The sequence below is a fragment of the Pelodiscus sinensis genome, chromosome 11, assembly GCF_049634645.1.
Source record: "Pelodiscus sinensis isolate JC-2024 chromosome 11, ASM4963464v1, whole genome shotgun sequence".
Lineage (NCBI taxonomy): Eukaryota > Metazoa > Chordata > Testudines > Trionychidae > Pelodiscus > Pelodiscus sinensis.
In genome coordinates this window covers 48086470-48100182 of record NC_134721.1, presented here as the reverse complement: position 1 = coordinate 48100182, position 13713 = coordinate 48086470, and the positions used below count along the sequence as shown (strand labels likewise).

Genomic DNA, 13713 nt, shown 5'->3' with positions numbered 1-13713 from the left:
AAACTTGCATGATCGTTCTGACAACAGTTTTGTACTGTAGTAATAAAACAGAATAATATTCAAAATTTTCCTGTACTATCACTAAGAAAAGTGTGTTTTAGTTCCCATTGCACTCTTAGTGCACTCTTCTTTAGAACGCATCTACCTGGACTTCCAACCATGTTATAATATAGTGCCACAATATTATCTGATACTTCAGACTAATGATTTTGTATATCACACCTATATGTAAAAGATTACGGAATACTCCGTTGTTTTCCCATCTACTGTGTATAAAGACTGTAAAGCAGCAGTGGCCAACCCGCGCCTCGCAAGCCGCATGCAACTCTGATAAAAAAAAATTGCTGCTCCTTATTAACATTTTTTTATTAAAAAATTATCGTCAGGCTGGCCACTTCGCACAAAGTTGGGCCACTCCGAGCCGCATTCCAGTGCATGCTCACAGCCACCGCTCTGTTCGTGCTCACGTTCCCCCTCCCCTCATGCTTGGCATCCCAGCCAGAGCATGCTAAAGGCTGGCCACTCAGCGCACGTGCCCCGCGCCTGCAGGAAGAGGCTCATGGTGGTAGCGGCCACAGCAGCAGCGGCTCCAGCTCTGGGACCCGGGTTAGAGCGGGGCAGGTGCCTGGCTCTGGGGGAGGGAAGGAGAGGGGGATTGGGTTAGAACCTGGGGGTGCCTGCCTCGGGGGAGGGGGAGAGGGAGGGGATTGGGTTAGGATGGGGTGCACATGGCATCCCAGCCAGCACATACTCCTCAAAGCCAGCCGCTCAGGGTACATGCCCCAGTGCCTGGGGTGAGACACGCGTGGTGGTAGCAGCGGCTCTGGCTCCGGTACCCGGGCATAAGGTGGGGGGGGGGGGGGGGAGAAGAGAAAAGAAATATTGGGTTAGAGTAGTGGGGTGGACAGGTGCCTAGCACTCGGGAAAAGGAGGGGAGGGGAGGGGAGGAAAGGAGAATTAGGTGAGGGGGTGGGGTGCACATGGCGTCCTGGCCAGCACATGCTCAAGACTGGCCGTTCAGCGTACACGCCCCAGCACCTGGAGGGGACGCATGTGGCGATAGTGGCGGCTCTGGGCATTAGGTTGGGAGAAGAGGGGGGTTGGGTTAGAGCGGGTGGGGGGCGGGGAGGGGAAGTGCCTGGCTCTGGGGAAGGGGATTGGGTTAGAGCAAGGGGGGAGGGGAGAGGAGGAGGAGGAATCCTGGTACAGCATTCCATCTCCAACTTCTCAGGAAGCATGGGGCTGTCGTGGAAAGCAGAGGAAAAGCACACGCTTCCTGAGAAGTTGGAGCTGGCATGCAGTTCTGGGAATCCTCCCCTCCCCCATACACACACGCAGGCAGGCAGCAGGGGGAAGGAAGTCCCTGACCAAGCAACAGACCTGGTGTTTCAGGAAGCACGCCAGCTGTTGAGAGGAGAGGAGAGGAGAGGAGAGGAGAGGAGAGGAGAGGAGAGAGGAGCCCATGCGCTTCCTGAGACCCGGGTTCCTGAGTCTCCAGGTACCGGCCGAGCTGTTCCTGTCCCCTCCCCATGGCCAGCATCCTGTGCTCTGCCACCTGCCCCAGCACCCTGCCACCTGCCCCAGGACCCACCAGCACCTTGCCCCAGTACTTGTCCCATACCTCCCCCCTCCCCCATCAGCACAGTGGGAGGCACATTAGTGAGGCTTGGGGGTTTTTGGAGAGGTGGTTTTTTGCATCTCACTTGTGTGGCCCTGACTGACTTTTCTGTGGACCAGTGACCCCTGACTCAAAACAGGTTCCCCGCCCCTCTCATAAATAAGGACAATGCTGAAACATGAGGGCTGTGTCTACATTGGCCCCTATGCAGATGTAGCACTTTGGAATAGGCAAATCCGCTGGGGATTTAAATATCCCCTGCGGCATTTGCATTAACATGGCTGCCACTTTCTTCCGGCTTGTAGATAAGCCGGAGAAAAACGCCAGTCTGGACGCGATCCTCCGGAAAATAAGCTCTTCCGACAGCCATGTTAATGTAAATGCCGCGGGGGATATTTAAATCCCCCGCGGATTTGCCTATTCCAAAGTGCTACATTTGCATCCCTATTACGGAATAGGGGCCAATGTAGACACAGCCGTTGTGTTTGACATAATATTATATTTAAAAATGAAGCCTGGCCACCAAGCCCCCAATTGGGGACAAGTCCCCATCTGGCTGCGACATCATAACACTCCTGCACCCTCCCAACCCCAAAATTGAGTCTATCATACACTGGAACCCCCTGTCCTGAGCCTCTCTCATCCCCAAATTCCTGCATCCCCACATCCCCAGTCTTCTGCCACAATACTCCTGTACCATCCACACTGCAAATCTGTGTCCTGAGGCCATCATACTCCCAGCCTCCCTGCCCATAGTCCCTCATGCACCCCTGCCCAAACTCCTGCACCCTCAGTCACAAGCCTGAGGCTCGCTCAACACCCCAACCCTCCACATGACCCCAACACTCTCCAGCCTGGAGCCCCCCTCTGAGCCAGCAACCTCTTCTCTACATCCTCCTTAACCCAAATTCCCTCCCAGAACTTGCCCCTCTCACCCCTTCCCCTTTTTTTTGTGACAGTATGCCCTGGGATAGCGTACCGGCACCTATTTTCCCCCGGTGGAGCTTTTCTCCCCCCCCCCCCCAGCTCTCCTCTGGCTCCTATCTCTCTCTTCTCCCCCTCCTGCCTCTCACCTCGGGGGGACCACGGAGCCCAAACGGTCGCTTGCACCATTTGCTCCCACGCGGCAGCCCGGCTGAGTGGTGCAGTATTCAGCTGAGCACCACTGCAGGAGGCAAAGGGGGGTGGGGCAGTGACATACACAGCTAGGGGTGGGGCCTGGCCATGTACGTCACCACCCCACCCCCCTTCCCCATGGCACTCGGCTGAGTTCTGCCCTGCTCAGCCGGGCCACCGCAGGGGAGCCCAAATGACCGCTTCCTCCCCCGCGGCAGTCCAGCTGAGCAGGGCAGAACTCAGCCGAGTGCCAAGGCGGGAGAGGCGCTGACGTGCGGCATGACAGCAGCTCCAAGCCCCGCCCCCCTTCGCCTCCTGCAGTGGCGCTCAGCTGACTTCTGTACCGCTCAGCTGGGCTGCCACGCGGAAGCAAATGGCACAAGCAACCGTTTGGGCTCCGCGGTCCCCCCGAGCGAGAGGCAGGAGGGGGAGGAGAAGAGAAAGAGAGAGAGGACAGCCCGCGGTGGGTAAAGAACAGGTTAGGAACTATTTAGAAAAGCTAAACTTACACAAATTCATGGGTCCGGACTTAATACATCCGAGGGTACTGATGGAGTTGGGCAAATGTCATTGAGGAGCCTTTGGCCATTATCTTTGAAAAGTCGTGGAGATCGGGAGAAATCCCGGATGATTGGAAAAAGGCAAATGTAGTGCCCATCTTCAAAAAAGGGAAGGAGGACGATCCAGGGAACTATAGGCCGGTCAGTCTTACCTCAGTCCCTGGAAAAATCATGGAAGGGATCCTTAAGAAATCCATTTTGAGGCACTTGGATGAGAGGCAAGTGATTAGGAATAGTCAGCATGGATTCACAAAGGGCAAGTCGTGCCTGACCAATCTGATTAGCTTCTATGATGAGGTAACTGGCTCTGTTGACATGGGAAAGTCAGTGGATGTTATATACCTTGATTTTAGCAAGTCTTTTGATACGGTCTCCCACAATATTCTTGCCAGCAAGTTAAGGGAATGTGCATTGGATAAATGAACAGTAAGATGGATAGAAAGATGGCTAGAAGGCCAGGCCCAGCGGGTAGTGATCAAAGGTTCGATGTCAGGGTGGCGGTCGGTTTCTAGCAGAATGCCCCAAGGTTCAGTTTTAGGACCCGTTTTGTTCAATATCTTTATTAATGACCTGGATGAGGGGATGGATTGTACCCTCAGCAAGTTTGCGGATGACACTAAGGTAGGGGGAAGAGGTAGAAATGCTTGAGGGCAGAGATAGACAAATTGTGACTTAGATAAATTGGAGGATTGGGCCACTAGAAATCTGATGAGGTTCAACAAGGACAAAGTGTAGAGTCCTGCACTTGGGACGGAAGAATCCCAAGCATAGTTACAAGCTGGGGACCAACCGGTTAAGTAGTCGTTCTGCAGAAAAGGACCTGGGGGTTGCAGTGGATGAGAAGCTGGATATGAGTCAACAGTGTGCCCTTGTAGCCAAGAAGGCTAATGGCATAGTTGGTTGCATTAAGAGGAGCATTGCCAGCAGATCCAGAGATGTCATTATTCCCCTTTATTCGGCTTTGGTGAGGCCACATCTGGAGTATTGTGTCCAGTTCTGAACCCCCCACTACAAAAAGGATGTGGATGCACTAGAGAGGGTCCAGCGGAGGGCAACCAAAATGATTAGGGGGCTGGAGCATATGACCTACGAGGAGAGGCTGAGGGAGTTGGGTCTGTTTAGTCTGCAGAAGCGATGAGTGAGGGGGGATTTGATAGTGATAGAAACTTCCTGAAGGGAGGTTCCAAAGAGGATGGAGAAAGGCTGTTCTCAGTAGTGACAGATGGCAGAACAAGGAGCAATGGTCTCAAGTTGTGGTGGGAGAGGTCCAGGTTGGATATTAGGAAAAACTATTTCATTAGGAGGGTGGTGAAGCACTGGAATGGGTTACCTAGGGAAGTAGTGGAGTCTCCATCCCTAGAGGTGTTTAAGTCTCAGTTTGACAAAGCCCTGGCCGGGTTGATTTAGTTGGGATTGGCCCTGCCTAGAGCAGGGGGCTGGACTTGACCTTCTGAGGTTTCTTCTAGCTCTATGGTTTTATGATTCAAGTTTGAGAAACTATAAAGATTATGATGATTTTTAAAAGGAGATTTCTTCTGAGAGCTTATGAAAGATAGTGAATTGAGTAACAAGGCAACAGCTTGCAGTAGTAACTTACCATTGTTGTCACATTCTTATAGGGAAGCGGGGTGGGGGGGGGAAGGTTACCTCTCCATCTCTCTTAGAAAACACGTAGATTTTCCAAAGTAGCAGATTTATCAGGCAACTCCATTAAATCCAGAGTTTTGCCTGTTTTCCTCAATGTTAGCTACATAAAAGACTGTAATGCAACATTTTTTTTTCAAGTCAACCAATTAAAAAAATGCCTCAGACTTTATACTGGAGAGTCAATGTAAATGTCAATAAAGATACTGACCAAACTGACTTGTTAGACAAGTATACTGAATAGCTCTTCAAAGTGTTGCAGAGAAACAAGTACATAGGTAGGCCTCAAAGTCAAAAGCATATTACAAAATGGAATAAACTAAAAAAAGTCAAGTTTATGATTTTATACGAAGAAGAAATCTCCAAATGTAGAATTGTCAGCCAATAAACAGAGACAGAAAGATTTCAACATAAATCATTCACTCACCAAAACTTTAGGTCGTCTGTCATGGTCAACCATATCCAGCAAAGGGTGTGTTTCACGCAATATATCAATGGTAATAGGTTGACAAAAACCCAGACTGGGAAAATACCAATTAAGGATCCAAAAAACGTATTTGTATAGTTTAACAGTTCTTAAGGCTGTTTAATAATTGAATATTAAATCAGAATGTTTTTCAGCACTATCATCTCAGTCACATATTAAAAGTTACACTTTATAATAGTATTTTTACCCTTAATAGCTTTATTATAACAGATTTAAACTGTGAATTGCATAGACTTTCAAATTCAGTTTTGTACAATAACCAACATGGTTGGTTTCTTAACATCTACTTTCTTTGCCAGATCCAGACAAATAAGCAAATCTATCATGTACATGATGTATTTCCCAAAATTTGTACAGGCTGGACCTTCCCTGGTCCAGCACCCTTGGGACCTGATTGGTCCTGGATGAGGAATTTTTACGAACAAGGGGATGTCATTTCTAGCCCCCCTACTGCCCTGTCCTCTCTCTGGCTTCCTGGCTTCCGCTGCAGCCCAGCGCACCAGCTCCTGCCCACCACAGCCCAACCGAGCCATGCACCAGCTCCCTCCCCCCCGCAACTCCCTCCCTACAGCATGCTGGCTCTCAGCCTCTCCCCCCTCAGCCCAGCTGGGCCACACTTCGGTGCGTGCCCCCCCCCCCATAGTGCCAGAATCCCAGCCCCTGCACTCCCTGCTGTGCACCAAGACTCTCTGGTCCTTCTGGACTCTGGATGTTGCCAACCAGAGTTCCAGTTTATAAAGGTACAACCTGTATTAAGTACTAAAAAGAACACAAACATCCATGCTCAGTCTCCCTCCATAATAATCTCATTTTAACTGAATATTGGTAACTTTTAGGTCTCAAATGTCTGTGGAAACATTTGACCTTTACCATGTTAGGCATCAGCCATGCCTACTCTACTTCATCATGACATAACAGGTAAAATGCATGCTAGTACATCACTAATTTTTAATAAGACACTATAGCACGACACAGAAGATAGTGCTAGCGTTCATTATCATGTGAGTTTACAGTAGATATTAACTATGGGTTCCTAGGAAGAGAGGTAGTTTCATATTTGAAAATGCAAAGTTCACACCAAAAAGCCCATTTCTGCTTTTTTTTAAAAAAATATTCAAGTTAACACAAACAATTTCAGCCATGAATTGGCATAACCTGAGACAAGTGGCCTAGAAAATGTGTTAGATCAAAGACCTGAGGCTCCATAAACTGGTTTTAGACATATTACATCATCTGTTAAATAGTATAATGGCATTTCAAGACTCATCCCTGAACAAGTCAAAGCCCTTAAACTGAGATTTGTCACTTTCATTTAAATGTATGGAATATTTCATCACCCTGGTCCAAAACATATGTAATAACAAAGTGTAAAAAATTGGAGGGTATTATACCAGAACACCAATTTCACCAGTTTTCAATGCAGAAGGTGAACATTTTGTTAGGATTCCCTTATTGTCTGAAATACACCATGTACTTTTGCTCAAGTGACAGATGGCCTTTCCCTGTTCTACATGATCATCTGATCTGACTGAATGAAAGTACTTAACAGCAGAAAATGTCTTTCAAAAGGATACTATTTGGCAATATCAAGAAGTGGTCCTTGCCCAGACACTAGAACACATTTGTCATGGTAACGTTTGAACATCCGTAAAGGACTATGAGACATCACTACTTGGTCTTGTGAAATCTGTTTGGAATAAAATAGAAAATTGGTATTATTTCAACTCACCTTTGTCTTTGCTAGATTTAATCAATAATGTTACAAATTATATTTCAGTTTAACCAAAAGTCATTATAGAAAATACAGCCCTCCCCACCATAATTCAATTTCCCCAAAATTTCCTATATACATGATACATAGTGAAAAAAGCATTCTGAGTCTTAGCTTACAAAAGCACACCCCAAGCCTCCATTTTTGCTTCCAGAATTCCTGTATTCTGCATGGGCACAAAGCATATACCACGGCCTCCCCAATCATCAGATTGAAGCAGCATTAATAGTCTGAACATGGGATCCAAACTAATACCTTGGTTCCAATCCTGGATCTGTCCTCAGATTGCTGTGTGGGCCATATACTCCTCTCTGTATTAGGGTTTGTTTCCACTACACAGGGGATCAACACAATAAATCAACCACTGAGCACACACTGATCGACTCCAGTACTCCCCCCAAGAGGAGAAGAGTAGGCGGAGTTGATGGAAGAGCATCAGCTACCCACCTTACTGGATGGAAGACACCACAGTAAGTAGGTCTAAGTATGTCAACTTTAGCTACCCTATTTGCGTAGCTGAAGTTGTGTGTCTTAGATCGATCGGAAGGGGGAGGCATAATACAGAATAGGTCTGAGTTTCAATATCCGGTTCCTAAGAGATTTTTTTCTCCAACAACTGTGTTAACGGTAAAATTGGAATAATTTATTATTCCACAGAAGGGTATGACAATAAAGAAGTGTTTGTAACAGGGCTTTGAAGATTGTGAAGTCTAAGGATTATTATGATACTTCAAGTCATTTAATATTAACACCTTCATATTTTAGGCTTTTATTTTATACGTAAATATATATTATATATATTTCCTATGACACCTATTGAAATAAGGATCACTACTGAGTGAACAAAACTCTTGTTCTAAAATTTAAATATTTATCTTTGCAGGATCAAACATCCAATCCTCAACTCACAAGCAGCAGTTTAATGCCATGGCCGGCAGTGCCCAGTGGCCCAGCCTTCTTGTGCCATATATACCAGGACAAGTGTCTCTCTGGTATGTGAGGCAGGAGCTAGAAGGAAGCTACCATCTTGGATGCAGATGTTACTTCAGGAGACCAATTTGCATGAACAGAATTTCATGCCACTAAGTGAATTACTAGTGTAGGACTCTTAAGCAGATAATTACCAAAATAGTAACATACCCTTTGATATTAAGGCCATTACTTGTAGTTCGTATTACTCACCGACACTCCCAAAATATGAGACAACTGATCAGCTTTCTTCTGGCGAAGGCAATTCCCTGCATTGGTGACAAATACTACAGGCACCAAGAATTGTCCCTGAGAACCAACTAACTTTTGAAAGGCTTTTTTTGCAGCAGGAATTGGAGTCTTTCCTCGTACCAATACCCCATCAATGTCGAAGAGGAAGCCAAAAGTAGGTATGTTGGGCTGCAAGGAGAAAAAAAATATTTCCATCACTGCACACATTCAATAAAGCGTATAGTATTGACAGCTGTGATCCAAACCAATAAAATCTTTGTGACTACCCTGGACTTCTGGGAACAGATCATCTCACTACATATACCTGGATGCCACACAAATAAAGCTGCACACTGAAACATTTATTATGGTTTAGGAGCCAAATCTAGAGGTGCAAATTTTTCTCTCCATCACAAGCACCTTTTTATTGTCCAAATAATTGTAACCTCCCTAGAGATTGACAAAAAAATAATATGTTTCAAAGTATTTTAGAAATGTGGCCCAAATTCAGCAAAACTGGCACATGGAGATTCCAGAATCTGAAGAAGCGGGCTGTGCCCATGAAAGCTCACGATACCATCTACATGTTTTGTTAATCTTTATGGTGCTACTAGACTATGGGTTGTTTTCTTAAGTGTTTCCTGTTACAGACTAACTCGGTTACCCCTCTGAAGCTTTTTGAGATTCCAGAGTCAGTTAAGATTTTTGTGCCAGAGGGAGATATATTCTCTGTAGAGGGATGTAAGTGGTGGTTTTTTCCTATTCTGAATATGTATCAATATTTTGTATGTGTCCAATGAGAAGATTGGTACCTTCCATTATCAATAAGTTAAACATAATAAAAAAATGTGGTTATCATAGTGGGTGGGCCTGACTGCAAGTACAGCAGCGTTCATTTACACAACACGGATAAGAAGTTTCCCCGTGTGATATTCACATCACCCTGTTCCCAGACACTTTAAGCTTGAAAAGTAGGGCTCCTCCTTGCACCCCACTTCAGCAAGCTCTTGCCTTCAACACAAGAGATTCTGTTTTACAAGGAGGAAGCAGTAGCGTAACAGGTTGAACCTCCTAAATCCAGAACTCACTGGTCCAGCATCATCCATGATCTGGCAGGACCATGGACATTGTTGGACTAGAAATTCCTGGCACCCGGGAATGCAAACCAGCTGGGACACCAACCACTGGGGAACCTCAGCTGGGTGGGGCAGCAGCTGGACCAGTGAGCCCTGTCCCCAGGAAGCCCTGGCCAGGTGTGGCAAAAACGGGACAGCTGGCAAGTCCCATCCACAGGAATCCCCGAAGGAGCAGAACAGAAGCAGGGTAGCCAGCGAGCCCCTGCCAGGAACGGGAAAAGGAGGGCCACGGCAACTGGGAAGCTCCGTCCCAGAGAGTCCCAGCCAGCTGGAGCCCAAAATCAAGTCCTGCAGTAGTAGGGCTGGAGCCCAGTGGCAGCAGGCTGGACTGAAGCCAGCCATAGGGAGGGGGAGCATCCTCAAAGGCCAGTGGCAGGGGACCTCCCCGATCCAGCAAATTTCCTCTTTCGGAATGGGTCAGGGCCCGAGGGTGCCAAACCAGGGAAGTCCACCCTGTAGTAAAGTTGCCCAACACTACCCATTACAAACAGAGGGGGGCATGAGAGGCCACATGCCCCCTAATGCCATGAGAGGGGACTAGCAGGGGCGGGAAGCCTGTCACCTCCAAGTGGGGTCCACTCCCCAACACTCAAAGGCAGCAGAAACAGGCAGTTTCAGAATGTGCCTTTTGCTGTTCCTTTGAAATATGCCCAAATTATAAGCCCCTGAAAAACTCCAGTTCACAAATGCTCAGATTTTAGCAGCTACAATATGAAAAGTGCCCTCCCTGAGCATGCTGCATCCCATCGTAGTCCCTGTGTGTGAGCAGACACCACATCCATCTTCCCCACAGAGTGATGGTGCACACTCCTTCCAGCCAAAGGCTACAGAGGTAAAGCCAGACCTCCCCGGAAACGGGTGGGCACTGAAACTGAGAACAGGCAAACAGTTTCACCCTGTGCTCACTGACACAACTGCCTCCTTGCCACCAGCCAGCAAACACACGATTCAAATGCAAAGGGGGGAAAAGCCAGAATAGAGGGGAGGGAAAAGACTCGACTGAGACGGAGACAAATATTCCAGAGTCTAGAGACCTTTGTTGTTAGTAAATCTATGTGAAATCCATGATGATTAAAGGTACATCTAAACTACATGACTTTTTAAATAAAGGGATGTAAATTAGACTTATCAAAATTGTAAACGAAGCCGGGCGCCCGGCTTTTTTTTTTTTTTTTACACCTGCTTTCAAACCCTCCCAACCCCCCCCCCCCCCCCCCCCCCCACACACACACACAGTGTCAAGATGGGGATCATTCGACAGAAATGCCCCATTTTAAAAGATCCCGTAAACCTCATTTTTTGAAGGAAGAGGTCGAGGTAGGGATCGTTGAATTGAGGAAGTAAATGTGAGGTTGTACAGGTGGTGCCGGGGAGAGAAGGTTTTGGTTTCTTTGACCATGGGACTCTGTTCCGGGAACAAGGATTGTTAGGAAGAGATGGGATCCACCTAACCAAGAAAAGAAAGAGCATCTTCGCAGGCACACTTGCAAACCTACTGAGGAGGGCTTTAAACTAGCTTCGTTGGGGGACGGTGACCAAAGCCCTGAGAAGTGAGGAAGTCAGATACTGGGAAGAAACACAAAGAGGAATGAGCAACAAAGGAGGACCCCTGATTCAGATGCAGAAGGTAGGGTGATCAATTGGTTATCTAAGGTGTTTGTACACAAATGTAAGAAGCCTGGGAAACAAACAGGAAGAATTAGAAGCCCTGGTCCAGTCCAAGAACTAGGATTTGATTGGAGTAACGGAGACTCGGTGGGATGACTCGCATGACTGGAGCACAGTCATGGAAGGATATAAACTGTTCAGAAAGAACAGGCAGGGGAGAAAAGGAGGAGTTGCACTGCATGTAAGAGAACGCTATGATTGCTCGGAGCACCAGTATTTAGAGGAAGAAAAGACTGTTGAGAGTCTATGAGTTAAGTGTTGAAGTGGAAGCAACAGGGGTGATGTTGTGATTGGTGTCTGCTATAGACCACCAGATCAGGTGGATGAGGTAGACAAGGCTTTCTTTGAACAACTGAGAGATGCTTCCAGATCACAGGCCCTGGTTCTCATGGGCAACTTTAATCACTCTGGCCTCTGTTAGGAGACCAATACGGCAGTACACAAACAATCCAGGAAGTTTTTGGAGAATGTTGGAGATAACTTCTTGATACAAGTGCTGAATGATCCGACCAGGGGCCATGCGCAGCTTGATCTTCTGCTCACAAACAGGGAGGAAGGAACTAGTAGGGGAAGTAGAGGTGGGTGATATCCTGGGAAGCAGGGATCATGAGATGGTAGATTTCAGGATCCTGACCAAAGGAAGAAAGGCGAGTAGCAGAATACACACCCTGGACTACAGAAAAGCAGACTTTAACTCCCTCAGGGTATGTCAACACTACCCTCCTAATTCGAAATAGGAGGGTAATGTAGTCATACCGCAATTGCAAATGAAGCCCGGGATTTGAATTTCCCGGACTTCATTTGCATAAAGCCGGCCGGCGCCATTTTTAAATGCCGGCAGTTCGAACCCCGTGCCGCGCGGCTACACGCGGCACGGAGTAGCTAGTTCAGATTAGACTTCCTCGTGGAGTATAAATCCACAGTACACCCAAATCTTGAATACTGAGTAAGTACCCATGTGGTCACCTCATCTCAAAAAAGATACCTTGGCACTGGAAAAAGTTCAGAGAAGGGCAACAAAAATTATTAGGGGTATGGAATGGCTGCCATATGAGTTGAGATTAATAAGACTGGACTTTTCAGCTTGGAAAAGAGATAACTAAGGGGGAATATGATAGAGGTCTATAAAATCATGACTGGTGTGGAAAAATGAATAAAGAAAAGTTGATTACTCCTTTCCATAACACAACAGCTAGGGAGTCACCAAATGAAATAAATAAGCAGCAGGTTTAAAACAAACAGAAGGAAGCACTTCTTCACACAACGCACAGTCAACCTGTAGAACGGCTTGCTAGAGGATATTGTCACAGACAGGACTATAAGGGTACGTCTAGACTACAGGCTTCTGTCGACAGAAGTTTTGTCGACAGATACTGTCGACAAAACTTCTGTCGACAAAGAGCGTCTAGTCTACATTGAGTTCTGTCGACAAAGCAAGCTGCTTTGTCGACATGGTAGTGTGGATGCAAAGGACAGTTTACATGCAATAACACCTTCTGTCGACAGAAACTCTGTCGACAGAAGACGTTATGCCTCGTAAAATGAGGTTTACCAGCGTCGACAAAACTGCTGAGTTCTGTCGACATTATGTCGACAGAACTCAGCGGTAGTGTGGACGCAGGTATAGTTTTGTCGACAAAAGTCCACTTTTGTCGACAAAACCCTGTAGTCTAGACACACCCTAACAGGGTTCAAAAAAGAGCTCGATAAATTCATGAAGGATAAGTCTGTCAATCACTATTAATTACCCAAGACGGGCACGAACAATGTCTCTACCCTCTGTTTGTCAGAGGCTGGGAATGGGCGCTAGGAATGGATTACTTGATGATTACTTGTTCTGTTCATTCCCTCCGGGGCACCTAGCATTAGCCAATGTCGGACTATACTAGAAGGACATTTGGCTGCTCTTAGCACATATGCAGACTTCCTCAATTTGCTTTAACTTGCAATGGTGTTTTTGCCAATCAATCACCACATAAATGTTAGTGAGAGATAAAGATGGTAACACTGAAAACTTAAATACATCAACATCTCAAACATTTCCTAAGTGAAATCATTGATTACTGTGTTTGCACAACAAGATTAAAAAGGGAAAGGGAAAAGGAAGAATGAGGAAGGTCAGTTTTAAAGCAAAGAATTTTGATGTATTCAAAGTTAGATTTTGCTGTATTAGCTGTTGTTAAATACATAGTCTGAACACAACTATGAATAACCAAGACTGTAAAACTATAAAATGTAGGAGTTTAATTTTTCATTACAAAACACAGGAACTGAACTCTCTCCTGACAACGATCATACTCATGGAAATGGAGCAACGTCCACTTCATCAAGCAGTGCTATGAGAACAAGGAAGGGGATTACAGACTGTGATATTCAAAAAGCACAGGAGAAAATGTAAGTACAGTTCTTAGTTTCTTCCTTTTGTTTGCAAGATCAAGTGAACTATGCAAACACAGACCACATCATCATAAGATTGGCACACAGAAGCCTGCTTTATTAGCATATAAATCCTT

General features: G+C 46.3%; 2 protein-coding genes across 7 annotated transcripts in view; one reads left to right on the top strand and one right to left on the bottom strand.

Annotated features, from left to right (window-relative positions):
* The window catches only part of RAB43 (RAB43, member RAS oncogene family), a 67297-nt gene extending 58913 nt beyond the window's left edge, over window positions 1-8384 (top strand). Inside the window, exon 3 of the mRNA XM_075939658.1 lies at window positions 8080-8384. Within this exon, the coding sequence (XP_075795773.1) occupies window positions 8080-8282 (203 nt within the window). The 3' untranslated portion in view covers window positions 8283-8384. The remainder of the gene's footprint in view (window positions 1-8079) is intronic.
* Window positions 1-13713, bottom strand: part of LOC102454815 (haloacid dehalogenase-like hydrolase domain-containing 5) — a 46329-nt gene that overhangs the window by 28565 nt on the left and 4051 nt on the right. For all 6 annotated transcript variants that reach the window (XM_075939655.1, XM_075939656.1, XM_075939654.1 and 3 more), the window contains exons 2-4: window positions 8379-8585; window positions 7000-7112; window positions 5366-5459 (exon numbers count right to left, since the gene is read on the bottom strand). In XM_075939655.1, the coding sequence (XP_075795770.1) occupies window positions 5366-5459; window positions 7000-7112; window positions 8379-8585 (414 nt within the window). The remainder of the gene's footprint in view (window positions 1-5365; window positions 5460-6999; window positions 7113-8378; window positions 8586-13713) is intronic.